This window comes from Lonchura striata, chromosome 2 (genome assembly GCF_046129695.1).
Source record: "Lonchura striata isolate bLonStr1 chromosome 2, bLonStr1.mat, whole genome shotgun sequence".
NCBI classification, from domain to species: domain Eukaryota; kingdom Metazoa; phylum Chordata; class Aves; order Passeriformes; family Estrildidae; genus Lonchura; species Lonchura striata.
In genome coordinates this window covers 50459955-50483068 of record NC_134604.1, presented here as the reverse complement: position 1 = coordinate 50483068, position 23114 = coordinate 50459955, and the positions used below count along the sequence as shown (strand labels likewise).

Below are 23114 nucleotides of genomic sequence, written 5' to 3'. Positions count from 1 at the left end.
CTGATGTGATGTGCCAATTCAAATCCATCAACAAAAATGCCAAGCTAGTTCAGGAAGGTACACACTTCACTCCCAGCAGAGCAGCAAAGAAAGCCTGAGGAACTCCACTGGAAATGGGAAGGTTTGACACAACTGTCCTCTAGAGTATACAGGGAGGTTGGCAAAATGAAATCGCACTTTCTGTGCATCCTTCAAAATAAACCTTTGTCCGAAGGGAACTAGAGGTATTTTCCTGATTATAAGGCTTTGCATGCTAGAGCAGGGGTGGAACGAGATGATTGCTGAAATGTCAAGAGGGGAAAGAAGTCAAGATGAAATGTGTTTTTACTCAAATGCCAGGCTGAAATAATTAGGGAGTGCCATTTGTTATTTCAGCAGGAATATCCTTCTCTCCATATGGTCTATCACAGTATTTGTGGTACAGTGAAATGAAGAACAGGAACTGGGCTTTCCTTTCATAAGCAAAGGGAGCACCTCTGTTAGTGAATCTTGAAACAGCAAGAGATAAAGGTACACAGGAATAGACTGTCATTTCATGATTTCCCACATTCGCTTGAACAGAAAGTCACCCTGCTACATTCCTTGGTGTGGTGGTGCTGGATTATATAGCGCGAGTGGCATTCACAAAGCCTGTCATGAGTTAAGATGGCACATCGTAGCTGGTGCAATCCTGTCTGCAGAGGAAAGTTAACACGAGAAAAATGATGACTTTCTTAAAAGGTTGTGTTGGCTCTTTTGCAAGCTAGAAGTAAAAAGAGAAACCATCTCTTCCTTTGGGAAGATGAAGTCTAATGAGTGGGCAAAAGTACAAAGTACAGACAGCTACTATTTTGCAAGAAGAAAGTTCATGCTCACTTTTCTAGTAAATTTACATGAAAAAAATGAGGTGGGTATTTGCTCAATCAGAACAGGCCTCTCAATGTGTTAAAAGCTCCTGAAATTATAATCAGACATCTTCCTGTGGCTTTCAAGCCTGTCTTAGTTCAGCTGAAGTCCTTGGTTTTCCCTCACCTCACCATTATGCAACTACTTGTCCATGTCTTTCCAGTCCTTCCCTATGCCTCCAAACAACACGTGTAGGTCCCTGTAACTGTGGCCCTACTCCTCCCAGCAGGACAATGGGACACAAGTGCCTTTCCTAAGAGATATGTCTTATGGAGCGATGAGTTAGGAAAGCAGAGAGTCTGTCTCCATCCTGGCCCCGCTGCTGAACTCCTTTGCTCCCAACCCCACTCCCACAAGGCAGTGCTCTGCTTCTCCACTGCCAAGCTCCCAACTGCCTGGGACTTGACATTTGTTCTTGTTTTCTCCTGTCTCCCCTAATGGGCATAGCACTACTAAGCGAATAGGAATGTACAGAACAAGAGAGTTCAAAGTAATTGAGTCTACATTCATTCAGAAAGCCTGGATCCTTGCCCGCTCAGAACCTGCAGCATCGACATAGTTTCAGAAAGTTTAACCCTTTTCCCCTGAACTCGGTAATGCTGTTTTGAGTGCAAAGTGTTGTACTTCTCTTGCCACTGACCGTGGATACCGAAAAGTGTTGTTCACATACCCAGCTAAGTGTCTTTCACATACCTAGCTCTAGGTGTTAACCAGTCAATGCTTTATTCCTCCTTTTTTTCACTCTGCAGGACAATAACTAAAGACCTTGAGACCTTGAACTGTCATTTTCAGAAGATGCCTGGGGACTTGTGTTGCAGAGGAATGATCACTTAGCAAAACTACTAAACATATCTGCCTGTAGTCTTACTTAAATAAACGGGGCTGTGCTGGGTTGAAAACAGCTTACTGTGTTTTCTGCGGCAAATTCATCTGTTAAGGTGTAAACTCACTTCTACCTCAGTCTGCAAAATCAGTGAAGAATTAGAAATGTTCCAAAATTATTATAGCTGTAAACTCCTTTTTTTCATTGTGATTATGAATTATTTTATTATGTTTATTATGATTTTTTTCATTATGATTCATTCTGAACAAATTCTCATTTCAATTTAATTTAGGAGATTACATTATTTGGCAGCTTAGTATTGATTTTAAATTTGTAAATAAAAATTATTTGTTCCAAGAAGTGTAACATCTAGTAACAATGCTAATTCTTGAAATGGCCTATCAAATAATTTTTCTCTCTGGATCTAAAAGTGCATTTAGACTATCTGTAAACTAAATAATGCAGCAATATGTAGGTCAGATAAGCAGTGAATCTGAGCAGGAAAAAGAGTCTATTGGAGTTTCCTGTTCAATTTTTAGTTATAGTAGAAAAGTCAAAATAAAAAATTGCTCTTTAAAAATTGTCATCTTTAGTCATCTTTAGTCTTTAGTCATCTCCCACTGATTGTTGCTTGACAAAAAGACTGTAGGATGTAGACCATAAGTAGCACAAAAACATAGTGATGAGATTGGATTTATTTATCTGCAGTTCAGACCTAATTACATCCTTTCTAAAAAAAATAAAACACATTCAGAGATGCTTCTGAAAATGTTTATACACAGAGCTTTACTCTGTGATACCATTCTAATTAACCTGCCAAAGCTTTTGCCTGGATAGGCCCTTTATAAATGTATAAATATAAAACAAAGCAAAACAAACAAAGATAACCCAAACAAACAAACAAAAGTTTTTAAATTATCCGTTTATCATTCATTAAATCACATGGATACAAAACATGCAAATAAGGTATGCAAGTCTGAAAAACACTTCAGTTACTACAGCCAAAGGATTCGTTTAAATGTCTGAAAGTTACCAGAACATGCACAACATTGGACACTGCCTAATCCTATGTTGTGCCTCCTCTATAAGAATTAGTTTCTAGACAGCAAAGTATACTACTGCTAGTTTTTCAATTTTAGAGATGTTAGAGAGCAGTTTATGCTAACCTTGTCCTTTCAGATGGTCAAAAACATAGTTTGAAGTCTAACAGGGTTGAAATAAGGGACATGTGAGGTATTCAAAAAGCATAGTTTGAAGTTTAATCTTAAACTAGGGTTATGTGAAGGGCATTCACAAAAAAATAAGATATGATTTTAAAATCTGATGGTTAAAACACTTGTTCCTAGGCTTGAGCGGGGAAAGAAATGCCAGTCATGAGTCTTCAGTAAAGGACGCTGAAGTTGCATATTGCCTAAACGGGAATACGTGCTGGTGTCGGATGGAAATGAACCTGCACGGCTTCAAATGCTGCGCTGACGGGAGTAGCCGGATCTACGTTAGTAATAGCAAGCATCAAGAGGCTGCATATTGCTAAACAGACAGTTCGTGTAAAAAAATGTTATGCTGAGCTCTTCCCGGGTTCTGTAATTAGCTTTCTGCATGCAGGCTCTGAGACATCCTACTCGCTGTGGACTGGGCGGCAAAGGGGAGGAGTGCCAGGCTGACCAGGAAAAAAAGGATTTTTTCACGTTTTAAAAAAGAACTTTGTCTGTAAATTATAGGAGATAAATACGGGGAGGAGGAGGTTGCCAACATTTCTGTGGATTCTCAGACTCTCTCCCTGCAAACTAAAGCTGCAGAGCTGACAGGGCTGGGAGAAAGGTGGAAAGTTTGTGCTTTTTTCCAAAGCTCCACTACATGCTGTAGTTTTCCCATACGACGTGAGCCGGTCGGTGTTGCACGAAAGGACGGCGTCCCTCCTTTTTCTGCTTCAGCGAAACATGCGGCAGCTTAGCTCACCGTCCTGTGTCTACGGGGAAATATGCTTTGCGTCGAAACCACACCTCAAAACAAGTAAATAGAAACTTGCCTCATTTCTATGAGGGGAGGAGGGGGGAAAGAAAAGGTTCAGTCGTCGCTACCTCTTTTCCTCTACCCGTCTTCCTTGTCCTCTGCGCTATTTCTGTAAAATGCTGAAAAACTTCACTTTCACAGTGTGCGGGGGGGCGGGTGGATGTGTACTGCCGGGCTGATAATTATTAGCAGCAGGTTTCAAGTACGAGTTGCCTTCAGGACAAAAAATAATAAATCTGAACGACTGCCTTTAAAACCTTTCTGAAGATGAAAGGTAGGACAAGACAGTTGTTTTAAAGTGGCCACATTAGCAGTGCTACTTTACAAGACTATAAATAATAGTATAAGCACGAGAGAAACGTCGGCGGAGCGCCGCACTTGCTGAAAACCCGCTTCCACTCCAGGGCGAGCGCCGCGCCGGCCGCTCCTTTCCGGGGACTCTGCGCCGGGCAGCGCTCCCCGGCTGCTGGCCGGGCGGTACCGCCCTGCCGGGCCCGGCACCGGAGCCGGAGCCGGAGCCGGCACCGCTCCGCCATCGCCGCCGCGGCGGGGCAGGGCCGAAGCGGGCCGGGCCGGACCGGGCGGCGGGGAGGAGCCGCCCGCGCTCCCCATAGGCAGGGCGGGCGGCAGGGCCGGCCCCTCTCCGGGCTGGGTGCGGTATAGGGGGGGCCGGGGGTGGAGTAGGGTGAAATAGAGGCGGGCGTGTGTCACCGGGTAGATACCCACGGCCAGGTACAGGCGGAGGCACTGACGATACCGGAGTGGATGCGCTCCGGGCTGGTGCTCCTGGGGAGTGAGCGCACGAGCAGCCACCGCCCGCCCGCCCGGAGCCGCCCGCGGGTCACTCGCCCTGCGCCGGGGCGGGCAGCCCGTCCGCGCCGCGCTCGCCGCCAGCCTCATGGCCACCAGGGTGCTGACCATGACCGCCCGCCTGGGGCCCGTGCAGCAGCCCGACGAGCCGGTGTTCGCTCAGCTGAAGCCCGTGCTGGGGGCCCGGGAGGCAGCGATCTTCCCCGGAGAGGACCTGAAGCAGCAGCAGCCGCCGCCGCAGCAGCAGCAGCAGCAGCACCCGGGGGGCGGCGGCGCGAACCTGCCGGCGGAGGAGATGGTGCAGGTAGGCAGCGAGCACCGCTCACAGCCGCCGGTGGGCACTCGGTGCCCACGCAGCCCCCGGAGCCGCGCCTCGCCCCGCTCGGAGCGGCCGCTGCGGGGCGGGCGGGACTGGGTGGGGCCGGACTGCGGGGCGAGGGCGGCGGACGCCGAACTCCGCGGCTGTGGCGGCAGCGGCAGCGGCGGAGTGTGTGTGGTGTGTCTGTGCGGGGAGCGGCCACGCCGCCCATCCCGCCCGTGCGGAGCGGGAAGCGCTCCCGTGTTCCGCCGGCGGAGCGCGGCGAGGCGGCCGGGCCGCGGCGGGGCGCGGGCTCCGGGGGCAGCGGCCGGGCCGGCCCGGCGAGGCGGGGGGAGCCGGGCTGCCCCCGCCAGTGTGTTGAAAGCTACAGCTGCTGCCTTCGCACTTGCCCGGCGGCAGAATTAGAGCGGCCGCCTGTCCTCCTCGCCCACGCAAGGAGTCATGTTCGGGGGGCGGGGGGGGCAGAGCACACGACTCACTGGTAACGGGGGACTTCCCAGGACTTTGTGCCTGTCCCAGGAGGCTGTTTGGGAGCGGATCCGCAGGCAAACAGCTGGAGGAGCTAAAAGCGGGAAGGTGCGAACCGCAGCCGGGCTCCAGTCCGCGAACGGAGCCCGCTCCAGGGGCGGTTCCCGGCGCCCTGCGAGGCGCTGGCATTTCCCCGGTCGGCGGAGAGGCAGCCCCGGTGCCGGGCAGCGCTCTGTCGGGCGCTGTCTCTCGGTGGTGTCTTCCCTAACGAGTAAATAAGTCCCCGTCTTCAAAGCGAGTTGCCCTCGACTCGTAAACAAGAGCTGAAAAAAGTAGCCTGGCATGTCGGGGCAGATCCAGATCAAAGGGACGGGAAGGCGGCTGTGTTTGTTTGTGGTGTTTACCGGGGGTCTTTGAAGAAAGGTCCTAAAATCCACTTTCGGGCAGAGTTGCTGTTTGTCAGCTGCTTTCGCTTGCGGGGTGCTAAACGGGTCTGGTATGAGCACTCTCTTGACAGGGCAGGGGGGAATGTAGCATTTGCCCACTGAAGACGGCATGGTAAATGTTTTGCCGATGACTGTACGCCAGTAATGTATAGGGCTCCAGCCACCCACGGATTCCCTCGCACTACTGTGCTAAGAGGGTGATTTTCCAGTAATTAAAGAGCTCTTCGAGAACCGAGGCATGGATAGGGACATGTTTATCACGCTATTAATTAGACAATTATACACTGCATAGATTATTACTGGTTTAAGTGTAGTCCTGGAGACACTTTACACAAAGAGTACTCTGATGTAGTCAACCTGTCTCCTTCTTATTCAATATTATTAATAACTTTACACTTTGGTGTTGTATTTCTAATTAAATCCCGTTCTTCCAGGGATGAAGAATCATGGAAGTATGTTATCTATCTATCTATCTATAAATCTATAAACATTATTTGAAGTATTAGTATTCATATAGTCAGCTGAGGATGTGGCTTTTACAGTTAGCATTTCAAAGAGAAGCGGGTGAAACAGGCAGTCACCCTGCTCGAGCAGTGAATTCCAGAGCAGGAGATCTGAAGATTAGGCAGAGCGCCTGTCACTTCTGCGCCTTGCGTTGTGTTTTAGACATAAAGATGAAAAGTTTGTGTATGCTGAAACATCAGATCTGTCTTAATGTGTGAACACTTTATCTCCTTGTCCTTGATGATGTTGATCAGTGTGCTGATTGTAAAATCAAGCAGGTTTTCATTAGTGTGAGCATTCATAACTTCCTCTGTAGGTGTCTTGCGGCTGGGTGAACAGTATTGCCTTTTGTTTGTAAAGCCTCACATGACTTGGATGCCATCATCTTCCTTAGCTGGTAACAAATCATGTGGACTATGGTCTGTTTTGTCTTTGTAGACGAGATGTGAAATGGAGAAATACCTGGCACCTCAGCTCCCACCCATTCCTGTCATCCCTGAACATAAGAAATACAGAAGAGACAGTGCCTCGGTTGTAGACCAGTTTTTCACTGACAGCGAAGGGTTGCCTTACAGCATCAACATGAACGTGTTCCTGCCTGACATCAGCCACTTGAGAACTGGCTTGTACAAATCTCAGCGACCCTGCGTAACCCACATCAAGACAGAGCCATCTTCAGTCACCATCTTCAGTCACCAGAATGAAACTCCTGCCCCTGCTCCCACTCAGGCCCTCCCAGAATTTACCAGCATCTTCAGCTCCCACCAAACTCCTGACGTGAACAACATTTTCATCAAGCAGGAGCTTCCTACTCCAGATGTCCATCTTTCCATCACGCCCCAGCAAGGCCAGTTGTATCAGCTCTTGAGCTCACCGGATTTAGACATGCCCAGCACCACTCCTCAGGCAGCCGTGATGGACTCCCTTAACAATGTCTCCATGCCCTCAGCCATGGCGGGCCTTAACACGCTCTCCTCAGCTGTTCCACAGACTGCAATGAAACAGTTCCAGGGCATCCCCCCCTGTACCTACACCATGCCAAACCAGTTTCTGCAGCAGCAGGCCACTTACTTCCCCCCTTCACCCCCAAGCTCAGAGCCTGGAAGTCCAGACAGACAAGCAGAGATGCTGCAGAATTTAACCCCTCCTCCATCATATGCCGCAACTATAGCTTCCAAGCTGGCAATTCACAACCCAAATTTACCAGCAACTCTGCCCATAACCCCCCAGAACATCCAACCTGTTAGATACAACAGGAGAAGTAACCCAGATTTGGAGAAAAGACGTATCCACTACTGTGACTACCCAGGTAAGCAATCTGTGCCAGGAAATCCCAGCTCTTGCAATAAAAAAAAAAAAAAAAAAAAAAAAAAAAGCGTGAATAATAATGGATGAGGTATAAGTGGTTTTCTTTAGCTGTGGTCTACATCTAGGGAGAACCAAATAGTTCTTTGTCCAAGTAGAATTTATCTCTGTCGTCATTTTGAGTGGAAGGCTCTCACATTCATTAAATAATTGGTATTATTCATGTCATTTGTCATTCTCTTGAACTCATTTTACCCTGTTACAAAATAGAGATTCTGTAGAAAATAAAAAACAAAAAATTTTGGCCTTTGCTAGTGTAAATCGGTGTGACTGTCCAGTATTCATGATGGAGCAGAGGCTCAGTTTGTCCAGTGCAGTACAGCTCTGTTTGAATTTTCTGGCACTGCAAGAATAATTGCAGCTCCCGGTAGCCAAGGCCACAGCCATTCTTCCCTGTTACAAACAGGAGATTCAGCTGCCCTCATAAATCCATTAAAACCATCTCTGCAAATTGTCCACAGATGGATTGCCTTCTGCACTGGAGGGGAAGAGGGATCTGACTAAAGTGTGCCTCCATGTAGTATGTGATCCCAGATACAGGCTGTGCACACCCGTTGTAAGCGCAGAGAGAAACTGCTGCTCCCCCTTTACCAACTCGGGGTGCCATATCACCTATTCGGTGTGCCTTACAACAAATGCCAGTGAAAGAGTTGTGTTGAGCCCTGGGTGACAATGCCATAGAGTCTGGCTTGATCAGATCCTCTTGGAAATTTTTTAAAAATAATCAAAGAATCCCCCCCTGCTAAATTGTGGACTTACTTAGCAGGTGTTACTGTACATAGATTGTAGCAGCTATTGGCCTATATACTACATTACAAAGCAGTAAGTCGACCAGAAACATACATCTTTTCTGTGTCAAGCAACATATCTCTAGGAGCATTCTGTATAGAATTTTGCTTCTAAATGGCAAAAATTACGCCAGAAAGTAGTAAACTTATATGTGTCCAGCTATTTCCCAAGCACTGAATGAGGAAGTTTAAACATAGTGTGGAGTGTTTCTTTTCTCTCTACTGAAGCCTCTTTGCTCTTCTTGTTTTTTTGCCTTTTTTTTTTGTTTAGGCTGCACAAAAGTTTATACAAAGTCTTCTCACCTAAAAGCGCACCTGAGAACTCACACAGGTATGTACGCACTCGCTCTCTCGCTGTCTCTCGTTCGTCCGTGGCCAGCGCGTTTTCTGACAAAGCGAGCACGTTGGGTCTGCCAGCTTCTCCCTGTTTTCTCTAGAGTGGTGTGGACAGACTGGCAGTTCAGCTACAAAATATTTGAGGATTGGTCAGTGAGAAGCAAAATTTGTTTTATTAATGCAGTTTTGTTAAACCTCAGTGGAAGTCAAAATAGCTGACAACAAAGTAGATGGAAACTTTCCTTTTCAGTCTAAAGTGTTAAAAAAAATCTTTTTTCCTTCTCAGCTAGTGAATAAACACAGTAAGATGTTCTACTTTTGAAGATTTATATGAGTAGATAGAATTTTCTGGCTTGGGCTCTCTTTATGACCTTTTAAGATTATTTAATCTTAGAATTTTTCACAAATGTCATGAAATCTCCCAAGATATGTCCACTTACTTTGTCCTTATCTATAAGTGGGCTTTATTATTTTTTTGAAAGACAAGTAGTTTTCCATGTTTATTTTTTTAAAAGAGCACATAATTTCGATTTTTTTTTTTTAGTTCTGTCAGGGAAAGACATTAAAATGAAGTAAATTAAAAGTGTCAGTGTGTCACAGTTGTTTTTTGTACCCTGATAAAACTCTGCTTGCAGCTACAGAGGCCATCCCTGTTCCTGGACCCCCAAGGAGCGGAGCTGGGGACGGTGTTGGTTGTGTGTGGGCGCAGGAGCTGTGAATGCTGAGAGCAGTGGCTGGGAGGTGGCACTGCCCCAGATGCTCTTCCTTCCCAAGTGCTCACCCACTCGGGCAGGGGGAAGAAGGAGAGAGGGAGAGAAGGAAAAACACATAGCTCACCACTAGCACACCTGAAACGGTTAAGAACAGTTCTTTGCTGGAATCTTGGTACAGAACCACTCATTAGTGAAAAGCTCATGAGTGATTTTGTAAAGAAATTAAATGAAAGGACTGTGACTCCTGTTTTTAGAAGTGAGTGTGAACCCCAGTTCTTTTATGCATGGCTTAGAATCAGAGGAAAACACGAGTCTCAGTTCAAGCAACTTTGTTATTGAAGCGGACTGTGAGCACTACGGCTGTGCCATTCAAAGAGTGAGTTTTCACCTAAGCTTAAATCAAAAGCTATGGTCTAACAAAATATTTCACTATCTCTACGGAAAAAAGCCCTTCTATTCTTTTATAAATGGATTGTTGGATTGTCATAAAGAAGTTGAGTAGGTCCAGGCTGAGTGTTACTAAGAAAATTTTGTTTTCAGAAATGAAAGTTACCTGTGTTGTACAGTGAAAAATTAAAAGCAAGTGTAGAAAATTATTGTTTTGCATTAGTGACAGACTAAACACCAACGCCGTTAAAAGTATTCTTAACATATAATCACTTGCTACCAGTAAGGAAGGAGTATTTTCATGAGGCTGTAAGTTTGAAATAGTGTCAGAGAGTAGAATCCCCGTTTAATAAATAATCTGCAAATTTAAGTGCACGATTTCCACTTGCGCACTTCAGCCAGGAACTAAATACCGGTTTTAAATATCTTGATTGCTATTATAAAATAATTAGGAAGAGAGATAAAAGCAAAGCTTTAGTCTAAACATTAACACTGCATAGTCAGTATTTGAAATTAATGCTTTTCCTTTATTAAATCAATTTATATCTTTTTCTGTACCTGGTGTAGTAAAGACTTCAGGATTTACAAAGTTAGTTCTTATATGCATAGAAATACATACCTCATGGCTAGCATATATTGCTTAGGGTCACTAATGTTTATTGTTGCCTTCACTTTTTTACCTAGAAATGTGGATAAAATGTGCAAAGGTCAGAGGAGCTGATAGATTCATGGAAACAAGAATGTTGTTTTAGATAAAAATCTAGTGAACTTAAGCAGGTCTGTAATACAAAGGGTCTTCTGGGGAGGTGAATGAAGGGATAAACTGTCTAAAGCGTGCATTACATGCAAGAATGTGAGTCCGTATCCTGTTACCTGCAGTATTTCAGAGTTTGGATTAGTTTAACTCGCCTGAATATTCACTTCATACTTCGAGATTTCCAGCAGCGATTCTGATCTCTGCCGTAACATACGATTGAAGTGTGTTTCAAGAGCCAGATCTCTGACTTAACGTTTGATCGATTAAGGAATGCTAAAGTAAAGGGGTGCAAACTCAGGGAAATCTGTCAGGTTGCTCAGCCTTCCCCAAGAGTGCAAGGAAAGCTTGCTATTGATCTCCGCAGGGATCAATGCCGAGGGCTAAATTAGGGGATGTTGCCCCTGTTTATCCCCCTCCCCCATAACTGTGAATTCATAGAGCACTAATGAGTTTTGATTTTTCAGTTTTAAAATATTTTTAAAGGACTTTGTGAAGCTTCTACCTTCAAAGTCTAAAGCAAATGTCACGTAAGCCGTTTTAATAAAGTTGTGTGTGATATTCTTTCAAATCCCTTCAGGGATAGCAGACCTGTTTATCTGGCTAAACCCGTTCTTTAGTAATCATGGACCACTGAAGTTGTTCTCTCCTTATTCTTAGTTTCTTAACAATACCTTTTAAAATTGGCTGCAGTCTCTCTCTCATCCCAACCAGTCCCCACCCTTCTCAGCAATCTGTCATCTTAAAATAAAAGAGCCTGCAGCAAAGTTTGTCTGCCATTAAAAGTCAAGACAGACTTCATGGTTTTCCTTTTGTATTGGAAAATCTCAGCCTCTTCACAGTTTTTATTTAGCAGCCTTTCTCTTCTGAAAGGCTCTCCCTGGGTTTAGTAGTGGTACTTTGAGAACAAACCGAAGGTAAATGTTTCTTTTGATAGATGGAATGTAGGCTGTAGTATATTTTTTTCAGTTCAGATATGAACACACTGTCAGATTTTATAAATTGCATCTAAAAAAAAATGATAAGAAATAGGCAAGAGGAAAATTCCGTATCTTTTTCTTCTTAGGTGTTCCCAAACTGTTTACCTTACATGAGGTCAGGTGGTATAAAGTGATATAGTTGTGCTGATTTAATGTAGCTACACTGGACTCCTGCTGTTGATCAGGAATCCAGTATTCCCATTAAGAGCTAAAGATAGGGTTATGTGTTTGTACCGGTTGCTGAAGCAGGTACATGTTTTCTTTCCCAATGTAATGCTTTACCATTTGTTCATGATTAAATAAATTTTAGTTGGTAAACTGGCAACCCCAAAACAGAATATGAACAAAGGTTTGAGTGCTAAAAAGATACAGAATGTTTTTTGTCCATTTCCATCCAGTTCTGGACCAGATGTGTGGTACATTTTAATACCTTAAAACACTTCAATCTGATACATTAATTTGATGTTAGTTACTTCTGAAATGGGTAAAATGGTACTCAGTATTTTAAAGTACCTATTAGAACATCTTTCAAAACAGGTTGAATTTTTGACCTTTTGAAGCACATAGTTTCTTTTAAAATATTACTTGTTTGTCATGGAGCAAGTTCTGTTTCATACCCAGCATTGTGCAGCTGCGGTATCTAATGTGTGAGGGGCTTGTGCGTTTATCATGGGCTGTTCAGCAGCAAAGCCACCTGAAAGCTCTGGCATAACAGCTGTATGTCCAAATGAAACATTTGCCAAATCTCAGGGAAAAGCGGTTACTTGTGTATTGCAGTTAAACTTCATTCAGTTCTTCTTCTGGCATCCAAGTATATACACATATATCACGTAATCATTTAGCAACAGCGGTCCTATAATGTATCGTTTTAGATTTCTGTATATGCTAAACATTTGGATTGTGGTCATTGACTGTTGGCCTGTGCAGGCACCTGGAATACCATCCCTGTATGCTACCTGTAATGCTGCAGAACAGCTGGCTACAGGGTCAGTGGGGGAGTTAATTATTTCTGTGAGCAGCTGCAGACTTAAGAATTGTGTATGTTTTTAAGAGGAAAATCTGTGATTGTTTTGAACACATCAAGGCACGCACATAGAGGACATTTTCCAGCTGCATACTGGTTTTCCGTATACAGAGTCTTTGTACAGGCATGTTCTCTGGTCACATGGTGGGCTTGCCATTAATAGTTTCTAGCATTAACTGCAGAACTATTTCATCTCTATCTATAGATCCAGCTTGTAGTTGGTGATGGGAAGTGGAAGCCGAGATAACTCAAGAGAAATGGCATTTCCCTAATGAGATGCACTCAAAATACTTCCACTGTCCCTGGTTATTTCAAATGTTTATATAGGCATGGAACAGCTGCTGACTTGTGCGGTTTGTCAAGGTGTTAAACGTTTTATTTTATTTTAGATCTGTGCCTCAATAGATCTAGAATTAGACTGATGGAAGATCAGAATTAGAACCAATAGTTAGCACTAGATTTCAGCAGTCCCTGGGACTTGGTGCTCTCAGTTCACCATACTGTATAGTTTTGTTAAGGGTGCTGTTGTTTGCCTGGGAATTCAGGAAGGGAAGCCTGGTTTGGAAGGGAAGACAAGTAGTAGCTGGGCTCCTGCTGGAAGAAAAGCACATTGGGAAAATGTGTATAAACTCAAATTATACCAAGACTTCAGTGAGGGATTTTGTTCATGGTGAGCAAATGAGAAAAGGAGGCCCCAAAAGACTCTGCCTTGCTCATGGTTGCAGCCATAGTAAACCTTATCCTGAAATCGTGAAAACAACAATTAAGTAATACTTCTGTGCAGATCCAGCTTCTTTGACCCATTAAATGGTGAGTTGCATAGACTACACTTTAAGGAGCTGTCAGTAAATGCTATCATTGATAGAGACCATAAGGAAAAGTGGAAGAGAGTTTAAGAAAAGTGTTGACAAAGTGCATTAAAGTGCAGTGTTGCTAGACACTGCTGAAGGGTATGTTAGTATCTTTTATTTATGAATTCTGCTAAATCCATTAGTTGCCTGTGTGAGAAATGGAAGTACATTATTTTCCTGTGCAAACCACAGTTTAAGGGAAAATAATGCGTTTTTTTCAAACATTTCATGAATGATTGCAGGCCTTGGGAATAATTGATCTGGTTCTTTATCTGTAGTCATAAGCTGAATAGGAAGTGTTTGAATGTGTTGCTCAAAAGAGGTTGAAATCTTAGCAGCATAAACCAAAATTTTATTTAAACATTACTGATCATTCTCACTGGCATCCAGGATAAAACTTTTATTAAGCAAGAATTAGATTTCAAGGTGTCAAGTGAGGGTATTCCTGTTAGATTTTGATACTGAAAAGAAAAGCCTAATATTTTCTTTTTGATTAAAAGCCTAGAAAGTCTCTCTAAGCATGACAGCTTAAAAAAACTGTTGTTTCTGTCAATTGCTCCCTGAGAGGATTAAACTTCATTTCCAGGATATTTGATTCTTGATAAGGAAACTGTTGACCTAAGAGACCAGCTTTAAATATAGTTCATTTTGAGACCGCCCTACATAGGCTAATAGTCCCAAGATTCACAGCAACTGCCAGTGATTAAAACTTTCCATTGTTTGATCAGACATTCCTTATTGGAATTAATTTCTGAGGCTTGATTGGGACGATGGACTCCTAGTTCCAGCTGGGGTAGTGTGTTGCTTGTTGTTTGTTAGATGACCTGCACCTCCCATTGGTGAAAGATTAGAAACATTTAAGTAATGTCCTAGTTTAGTCTGAGTATCTTGGTAGCAGCATTCCTGTCCTGTCAGGCTGCATTATTTATATTCAGAGATCTCTTAACAGCTCTGATTAAGGACATATTAAAACCTTTGATTTTGGCGAGTGTATAGTGCTTTGCTTTGAGTTAAAATACCTTTAATGTATTGGCTTTTTTTTTTTTTTTTTCCTTTTGGTGTATGTGTGCTTACAGTAGATGGAAATCTGGAAGTTTAGAGTATGCGTTTAATAATTTCCATTTTAAGAGCACCTCTTATCTGACTATATTAAAGCCAGTGTTGTTGGTGAGACAGCTAAAGAGCAGTTCTTGTACCACAGACATAGGTGAGGAAATGTGTTCTTCAGCACAAGATGTGTCGACACAGCCGTGCACCCCAAATGGCATGGATTTCTTATAAACCCACTTTAAAAAATTCCTTTCCTGTGTTTGTATATCTCCTTGAAGAGAGACCACCTCTGTTAAGACAGAATGTTATACCAGAAAGAAAATAAACCATTGCACAAGGCAGTCAAGATTCCCCACTAATCCTTGAACAGCATAAGACAACACTTAGCAAAATAAGTGTGCTTCTAGCACTGGTGGGAGTGCTGAGACGGTAATGCCTTCTGCACCTCTGTAGTCAGACAGTGAATTCCTTTGACTGTCCTCTTTGATCACCAGTGAGTTATCTTTTATTCCTGTTCATGCTTCATTTATCAGTGACTGGACTTTGTGCTGAGCTCAAAGCTCTCTGTAACAAAATTCCTTAAAATGCTGTTTCATTGTGAAGTAGTATTTAATGATACCCCTTTAGCCACTGCTATAGTATGCTGTATTGCATTTAGAAGTGTGCAGCTCATGTTGCTCATTCATACCATTTGTGGATGGATGTTTCCAGGACTATGTTTTGTCACACACAGAATAAGCTGGATGTACCTGGCTTGCTATCAGTGCTCTCATCCATCTCCATCTTGGACAACTGAGAATTTTAGTGCACTAAATATCTTTTAAACACCTGAGGGATTACTTATGTTGAAAATCCATCTTTCTGTTCTTTCTCAAAAAAAACCAAAAAAAAACCCAAAAAAACCAAAAAAAACTAACACCAAAACCAAACCTAGAAGCTGCTTTTAATGATGACTACAGCATTTAGCACTTAGTCAATAAGAAAAAGGAAGATCTGATTTTAGGTAAATGTCGGGTGCAAAAAACTTCTGAATACTTGCAGACATACACCCCAGTAACTACTTTCGGGTCCACTCACCCAGTCAGAGTTTAAAACTATGGTGCTGTGAGCTAGAGAAATACTATTTCCAGCAAACTAACACAGAAAAAACATTTCATTTGTTATCTTTTTTGAAAATTTGATGGTACAGCATGTCAGGAAATTAAGACAACTGATGTTAACCTGTGAAAATTTTGAAAACATACGCACCAAAAATCTTTGAGACAACCTAAATATTTTAAATAAACTGTTTTAAAACTGAACACTATCAAGATTATGTACAAAGCTGGCACAGTTTTGGTACAGAAATTTCTGCTTTGCCTGCCACAATTTTATCACACCTACCTGAATATTTTTTAAGACCAACCACTTGCCATGAGAAATAGTTCCATAATAAGCACATGTAGTATTAAAATGAGTGAAAGAATGGAGGGGACGGGGGCTGTCTTTATACTTTTATACCCTTATGAGCTCTAATCAAGTGTTGTGATTTTGGAGTCTCTGAAAAGTGTACTATTTGTTATTCCTTAAGGAAGCTCCAGACTTGCTGCTCTGACAGAAATTTCTGATAGAAACAGCTGAAGTTGAAGGCATTGGCTGGTGTAATATCTCTATTTGGATTTCTGCATACCAAAAGAGTTACCTAACTTTAGGTTTGAAAATCCAGCCCTTGCTGTTTACAACTTTATTTTTAAAGAAAGCCGTCCTAGCAGTGAATTGCAGAAATAAATTAATAAAACTCTTTGGTGAAATAAAGAAGCTTATTTTCTTGTTAATGGGGAGATTCGTCAATAACAGAGTCTGTCAGTGACTTGTTTTTTCCAAACAATTTTAAACAGAAACACGTTCTTGAACAGAGGCTGCGTGTTGAAGATAGAGGGTGTCTTCAAAAGGACCGTCTCCCCCCCACTGGTGGCACTGTGCCTTACCCAAATGAGCAAGGCCATGAGGGTTGCTGCCAGCGACTAGAATTAAATGTTAGGAAAGCCATTGGTGTGTTTTGACACAACTGAATCAGAAGATAGAGTGTGCTTCACTGGTCCAGACCACTCTCCTGTGGTATTGATAGGAAGTCTGAACCATGGGATCTGCTGGGGGAGATTTTATCTGTTGAAGTGGCTGGCTAGCATAGCATGTTATATGTGAGCATCTAAATGTCTTTTTGACATCCTTGTAATCTCAAAGCATTATGAATATTTTTTTTTATAACACATAGACACTTGGAAGCAAAATAGCCCCCTTTCAGGTTAAACTCCCTTATCTCTTGCTGCGTGCTTTCTTTGAAAGACTTTACAATCTAAACATTAGGGCTTAAAATTTCTGTGTTCAAATACAAGTCTCATTCTCATGTCCACAAATGTATTTTTTTTAAACTGGAGAATGGATACATACCAAGAGCTCAAGAACTTAAAAATATATTTTGTGATGTATAAGCCTAGCAAAATATTTTAAACCATTGATACTGGAAGGAGGTTGTACAGAAATCCAATTAAACTTATGAAATCCGTATCCTGCTGAAGTATAATTTAAAGGAAAGCAGCTCTGTTTCCCAGAAGTGCTATGTATAATATTTCTGGCTTGGGAAGAAAGGGTTGGAGTGTGCTATTTGGCTGGAAATCGGTACCAGCTTCCTCCATGGTGTTTTAGTTGAACAGTGTTGACATTCTAACAAATCCCGTGGAAGCTCCCCTGAAGTGGAGGAGTTAGCTGTTTTCTTGCTTTTACAGTGAAATATCTGTTTGATACTATGATCATGTTCCAGTAACTGAGCCGTACTGCCCTCATGTTTGATGACCAGTGGCATTCTTGGTTTAACACCCTATAGAAGCCCTAAATTGCTGGAGGAAAACCAAATACTTCTGAAACTTTACAGCTACTGTATTTTGCACAATCATGAAAGTAAACAAATCTTACATTGCTATGTAGCCAATGAAAATAGTGGATAAAGAGTTCAGTGTCCCTTGTTGTGTATACCTGATTTTTTTAAAAGTAAGCCTTCAACCCAGATTTCTCCGACCTTTAAAGTCAGCACAGCAAAGAAGTAGGTTCACTTCAGAAAATATGTGAGACTCTTTTCTCCTTGCTTGCAGGAGAACTTAAAACCAAATTCTTACTTCTGCTAAATGACAAAAAGCATGTGTATGGGTTGAGAGAGAGAAAACACTACCAGCTAGTTGTTCTTCTGCTTGCTCTAAAGGAGTGAAAATTAATCTCCACCTACTTTTTCTTACCCCCCTTCCTCCTTGCCCAAAAGGAAAACATTTGAAATTGATTCAGTTCTTAAATAAAACTTTCCAACGGAAACTAGCATTACAAACATAGATATTCAGTATTTTACCCCTAGGATTTCTTCAAAATAATCCGGGCCTCTACACTGGCACTAAAAATATATTTTCCAGTTCTCACTGTTGGCCAAAGCAGGGGTTAAAAGCAGTGCTCTGGCTTTAATTTCCAGTACATAAAAGTAACACTATTAAAACAATCTGAGTAAGGCACCAGCTTGTTGCCTCTGCTCATCCCCTGAGCAGTGCTTGGTTTAGCTCAGGTCTGCAGAATTCTTCCAGCACAGAGGAGTGCTGCTGTTCTGCATGGCACTGCCTGAGCTCACCCCGGAGCCACGTTGCTGTCCAGGATGGTTGGTGGCTGTGGCAGGCAGCGATTGTGACCGTGACAGTGTGGTGAGTGTCTAAACAGCATCTCTACAAAGCTGAGTGCCCTGGAGTTAGATGGGGGTTCTGGCCATGGGACTCAGCATTGCCTGGGAGGCTGCAGCACCCAGCAGGGCACGGGGATCGCTGCTGCCCAGCCAGCCGGCGTGCGGCACTTCTCTGCCAGGAGCCTTCCCAGCTGACGCTGCTCGCCTGTTAGGAAAGTTTTAACAGAGGACAGCTTTTTTTGTTGTTGTTTGGACTCTGACAGGGTCGGGTATCACCTGCACAGGACAACTTTGAGGCTGCTTTAATCGTGCAGCATAGCCCAACACTCGGTGAAAGGTGCGTGTACTTCATACCTTCTCAGTGCCAGACTTGGAAACAGATCTTAATCTCCAGTTCTCCATTCCGGTCCAGTCTGGATATTCCTAGGCGTTTGTTAATTAGTGCTGTTTTCCTGCCCTCTTTACCTTCTCTGTCATTCCTTGGATAATTCTGCAAAACACAAGAAGAAGCATTTGGAGTAGATGGAGGCCTGACTGTATATGCTCTCCCTGGACAGTGAGGGTGTCAGGCTCACAGCACTGTGAGTTCAGCATCAAGTATAATGTGTCAGCTTTGAGTGAAAACTTTTAAAGAATAATTTAAAGGTAATAGGGAGAAAAGAAGAAAGAGAGGAGGAAAATAAATAAATACACTGTCTCTAATTAAGACATTTCAAAGACAGGAGTAATTCTTTTGTATAACCTCTGTGTGTGCATATGTGCTTTAACACAAAGTGTTCAAAGATCATCTCCGTGGTGCTGTGCCTTTGGATCAGTAACACAGGCTTTTACAGCCTCCATTGTTAACTAAAATCGTTAATTAAAATACATTGAGGATCATCTATGTAGTGCAAAAGATCCCTCACTGAATAGGAACCTTTCCTGTCATTCTACTGTGAAGACCAAATGTGTTATCAGCTGTATTCACTGGTGTTAGAAAAGCTTTACACACCAGGTTTAAATTAAATTTGTATTTTAGCCTATAGTATGTGTTACACAGAGCAAAAAATAACCCTATAGGATAGATTGTTCCTTTCTTCAATCAGCATCAGAATTTACTCTGAGTAAATTCAGTATTTACTCAGAGTTAATTCATTTGTGAGAGAAATATGTGATGATTTCTGTTCTGATTTGTGATCCACCAAATCATTACAAATTTGGTGAGAGGTGATGCTGGACTCTTGTCTTTCCTAAGGAATGTTATGTTTCCACCATGACTTCAATAAATCCCAGTTGCTGCTGATGCAAAGAGATTGCTGTTTGGGTGGGTGGTTAATTTTTCTTGAAAAGGTCTAGTTCTGGTTGTGACAACACCTGCCAGTACAAAGGCACATCCCCATTATGAGCAAAGGGCTGGTTCTGCACTCAGGAGTAGATGAACACTTTCTAGTAGGTCAGACAAAGCAGCAGAAACTCACAGGCAAAAGCAGTTCCATAATTTCATCTGCATGAAAAGTAAGTGCCTCTGAAGTAATGTTTTGGAGCTTTTCAGATGGTGTTACCTGCATAACTGATGCAGAATAAGCACTCTGATTGCAGGATACTGTCCCCTCTCTTTCTTCCTTGTGCGTGTGTGGTAGTAAAACGGGGAAAAGTAGGAGGCACTTTACTCTGCATTAGAATTGAGCTGTCAGTGTAAAGGTTTGGGACCAGTGGAGATGTAGATGATCTATAAGATGGATTAGAAAGAACTGTTTGAAAAGCTCAGCTTTGGTCAGTTTCTGTTCCAAATGAAGCTACTGCCACGTGCTTTGATGTGCTCGGTTTTCTTTATCTTACTGACAAATGGGTTAAATTAATACAAAATATATGGATAGCAATTCACTTGCCCAACTGCAAGGTTGTTTTTGTCAAACAACATCAAACATTAACCTCTTTATTTTTATGAAGCTTGCTTCTGTGGTGACATCATGCCCACACAAGCTTCTAGGCAGGTGCAAAATTCTGGTTTCACACAGAAGACGTCATGGCTTTGTGACTCCATATTTCTCCCATTTCAACAAACACCTGTAAATTGTAGGCATGCTTAAAATACTGTGTTTTAGTTCTAAAATGGATGAACACAAATATTTCAGGTGCCTGGGCCGGTTGTTGCTGTAGCAAGTTTTGAGATGCCATGTGCCTCCTGCATCAGTATAGACTGCTGAAGACAGCAAGAACTTGCCATCTTAAAATATGGCTAGTTAAGCAGTTGATTAAAGACATTTCATTCTGAAAATGGGTGCTTTGAACTTGGAGGTGCTTTCTCCTATTTATAGCTAACCCCAGGCAGGATACCACAAGTTTTTATTGCTTGTGACGTTTTAGAAAATACTATCCCCGTTGTGTTTGTAGCACACTGTGCCCCTTTCTTCACACATCAGAAGCTCTTGAGCAGATCTGCATACTGCAAAGAATCCTTATAGAAGTCTTCTTTCCCATTTCAGACCTCTTAAAAAAGCACTGTATAACTTAACTTACCGATTTTTGAAAGGCGCAAGTGTAAGTTACAAACCAGGCTTGATTGTCACATGTGACTGCTTTTTTCCCCCCTACTCCCTCTCATACTGTGGTGAGTGTAAAGGAGCATGTTTTGGTATCACGCAGGCTTTTTAACTCTGCATTTCTGTACCATAGCTCTCTCCAATTCGCATGTTGGAAAGTTCTGTACATTTTAATGAGGTATTAAATCCTATTTTCAAGAGCAAAATCTGCTGAAAAGAACAAAGGGGATGTTAGTTTGGGACCTGATTAATAGAGCTGTGAATAATTAGGATATGTCAGCTCCTTGTTTGTAACGGAAGAGCAATGCCATTTAGTGTGGACTCATATCTGTGTTCTGGTGAGGAGTGGCAGCTGACGGTTCCATTTCTGGGTGCTGTGTTTCAGGTGAGAAGCCCTACAAGTGCACGTGGGAAGGCTGCGACTGGAGGTTCGCGCGCTCGGATGAATTGACGCGCCACTACCGGAAGCACACGGGGGCAAAGCCCTTCCAGTGCGTCGTCTGCAACCGCAGCTTCTCCCGCTCCGATCACCTGGCGCTCCACATGAAGAGGCATCAGAACTAGGAGCTGGACTGGTCGTTGAGGCTGTTCTGTATCTATGCAATTTCCTATTGACTCTTGACATACAACTGAATTGAGTTGAATTTTTGAGTGTATCCACTTAAAAGAGATCTCAAAATGAACTGGAAATGTATATTTTGTATATTTATGCAGAAAAAGGGAAGACACTGTATCGCAATTACCAGAGTGTTCAGTCACTTGTTTGCTTTCATGATGTATATGGCTTTAGTCAGCAGGTTTCATCTCTTTACAAGTATTATATCTCAACACATTGCATCTTTATACTTTTTTTCTTCCTCTTGCAGTGTTTTGACCAAAGCACTGTCATTATTGTGACAATGTTTAGTAAACAAATTAACAAGAGGATGCAGATGAATGCACACAGTGGAAAAGCCATGAACTGTAATCTGTCAGGTTTTTACTGGACATACTTAAGTACATGTGGGTTTTTTCTTTTTTTTAATGTTAAGCCGTTCCGTGGATATAAAATACATAGAAAAATTCATAAACAGCCATAGAACAAAGCATTTTGTTCTGTGTGTTGCATGTTTGCTATGACAAAGATTTTGTAAATATGCAAATCAGCTTTTTAGGTTTAATACAAAAGTTTTTTAAGAAACATCTGAAAAAAGCAGTTGTTTTACATTTGATAACATGGCACATTTATAAAAAAAGTTACTTAAATACCTCTCAAAATAGTACCAATTTAGTCAGATGATGTTTTGTACCTGTTAACTCAATGGTGTGCACTGAATATTCAAAGCAGGAGTTTGTTTTCAAATTGCATAAAAGGGCAAAACATGGAGAATGAACTGTAAAGTCAACGTTGGAAGCTGAAATAGCGGGGATAGTTAAAATGAACACAGATTGTTAAACCTCCTCCTATAAGCTAAACTTAGTATCACTTTAAAAAGAAGGATTTAGGATGCAGTTTTCATACATAGACATATTAAGCTGGTTCAGCACCAGTATGATCTAGTTTCATGTGGATATCGGATGTAATTTACTAGAAGGTAGAGGATACAGTAATTTTTTAAAAAAATATAGTGCAGTTTAGTTAATCCACCATTCAGATTGACACATGCAGGGAAAAAGTTTCTGCTTACAGAAGTAGCTGAAACTCCACTGAAGTCAATGAAGTGGTGCCCTTTTATGCTAACAGTGACTTTGATCCACCGTGCTCAGCCTTGAAATCTTAGATGGAGGGCCAAAATGAGGTTAGACCAGGTAGGATTTGGCCAGACAACAGACAGGAGAAAACCAAACAAACCTAAGAAGTGTCTGAACTTCACAAGCCGTAATATTAAGCTGTCAACCAAAGGCTAGAATAGACAATCAAAATACCAAAAAAAAAAAAAAAAGGGTCTTGCAGGAAAACCTAGCTTTGTTAAAACTGTTGTTTGTCTTTATTTATTTGTGGTATATGATAGACTCTTCTTTTTTTAAAACAATTTTACGTATACTTGATAAATTATAGTTTTGTTTGTTATAGTTAGAAATGTTGCTCTCAGTGTAAATAGTTGACAAACGATGTAAATAATTTTGTAAGGCTTCAAATGTTTATACGTGGAAACACATGCAGAAATTGGTTGCTGTTTTGCTTCTTTTGCCTCCCCCCCTACCTTATTTTTGTATTGTGGTATTTCCTATGCAAATGATGGAGCAAACAGCTGTATAGTTGTAGAATGTTTTGAGAGAGAATGAAATTGTTTATATATAAAGACTTTTTTTTTTTTGCAAAATAAAACAAAGTGCCTAATGTGTGTGTGCGTGCATGTGCTTTCTCTAGCTCCTGACAATGAAAGTTCTGTGTTTTGCAGT

The 23114-nt window shown here is 42.1% G+C and overlaps 1 protein-coding gene across 1 annotated transcript; it reads left to right on the top strand.

Annotated features, from left to right (window-relative positions):
- The first annotated feature begins 4488 nt into the window (after positions 1-4488).
- Positions 4489-23052, top strand: KLF5 (KLF transcription factor 5). Its single transcript, XM_021548006.3, has 4 exons — positions 4489-4835; positions 6707-7577; positions 8693-8752; positions 21118-23052. Exons 1-4 carry the CDS (start codon positions 4620-4622, stop codon positions 21294-21296), a joined length of 1326 nt encoding a protein of 441 aa, XP_021403681.1. The 5' UTR covers positions 4489-4619; the 3' UTR covers positions 21297-23052.
- The last annotated feature ends 62 nt before the right edge of the window (positions 23053-23114 follow it).

Excerpts from the sequence above, each read along its gene's own strand:
- KLF5 (XM_021548006.3), top strand. The coding sequence starts at position 4,620 with ATGGCCACCAGGGTGCTGACCATGACCGCCCGCCTGGGGCCCGTGCAG. Across the intron at positions 7,578-8,692 it reads CCACTACTGTGACTACCCAG|GCTGCACAAAAGTTTATACA; the intron begins GTAAGCAATCTG and ends TTTTTTGTTTAG. Across the intron at positions 8,753-21,117 it reads GCACCTGAGAACTCACACAG|GTGAGAAGCCCTACAAGTGC; the intron begins GTATGTACGCAC and ends GCTGTGTTTCAG.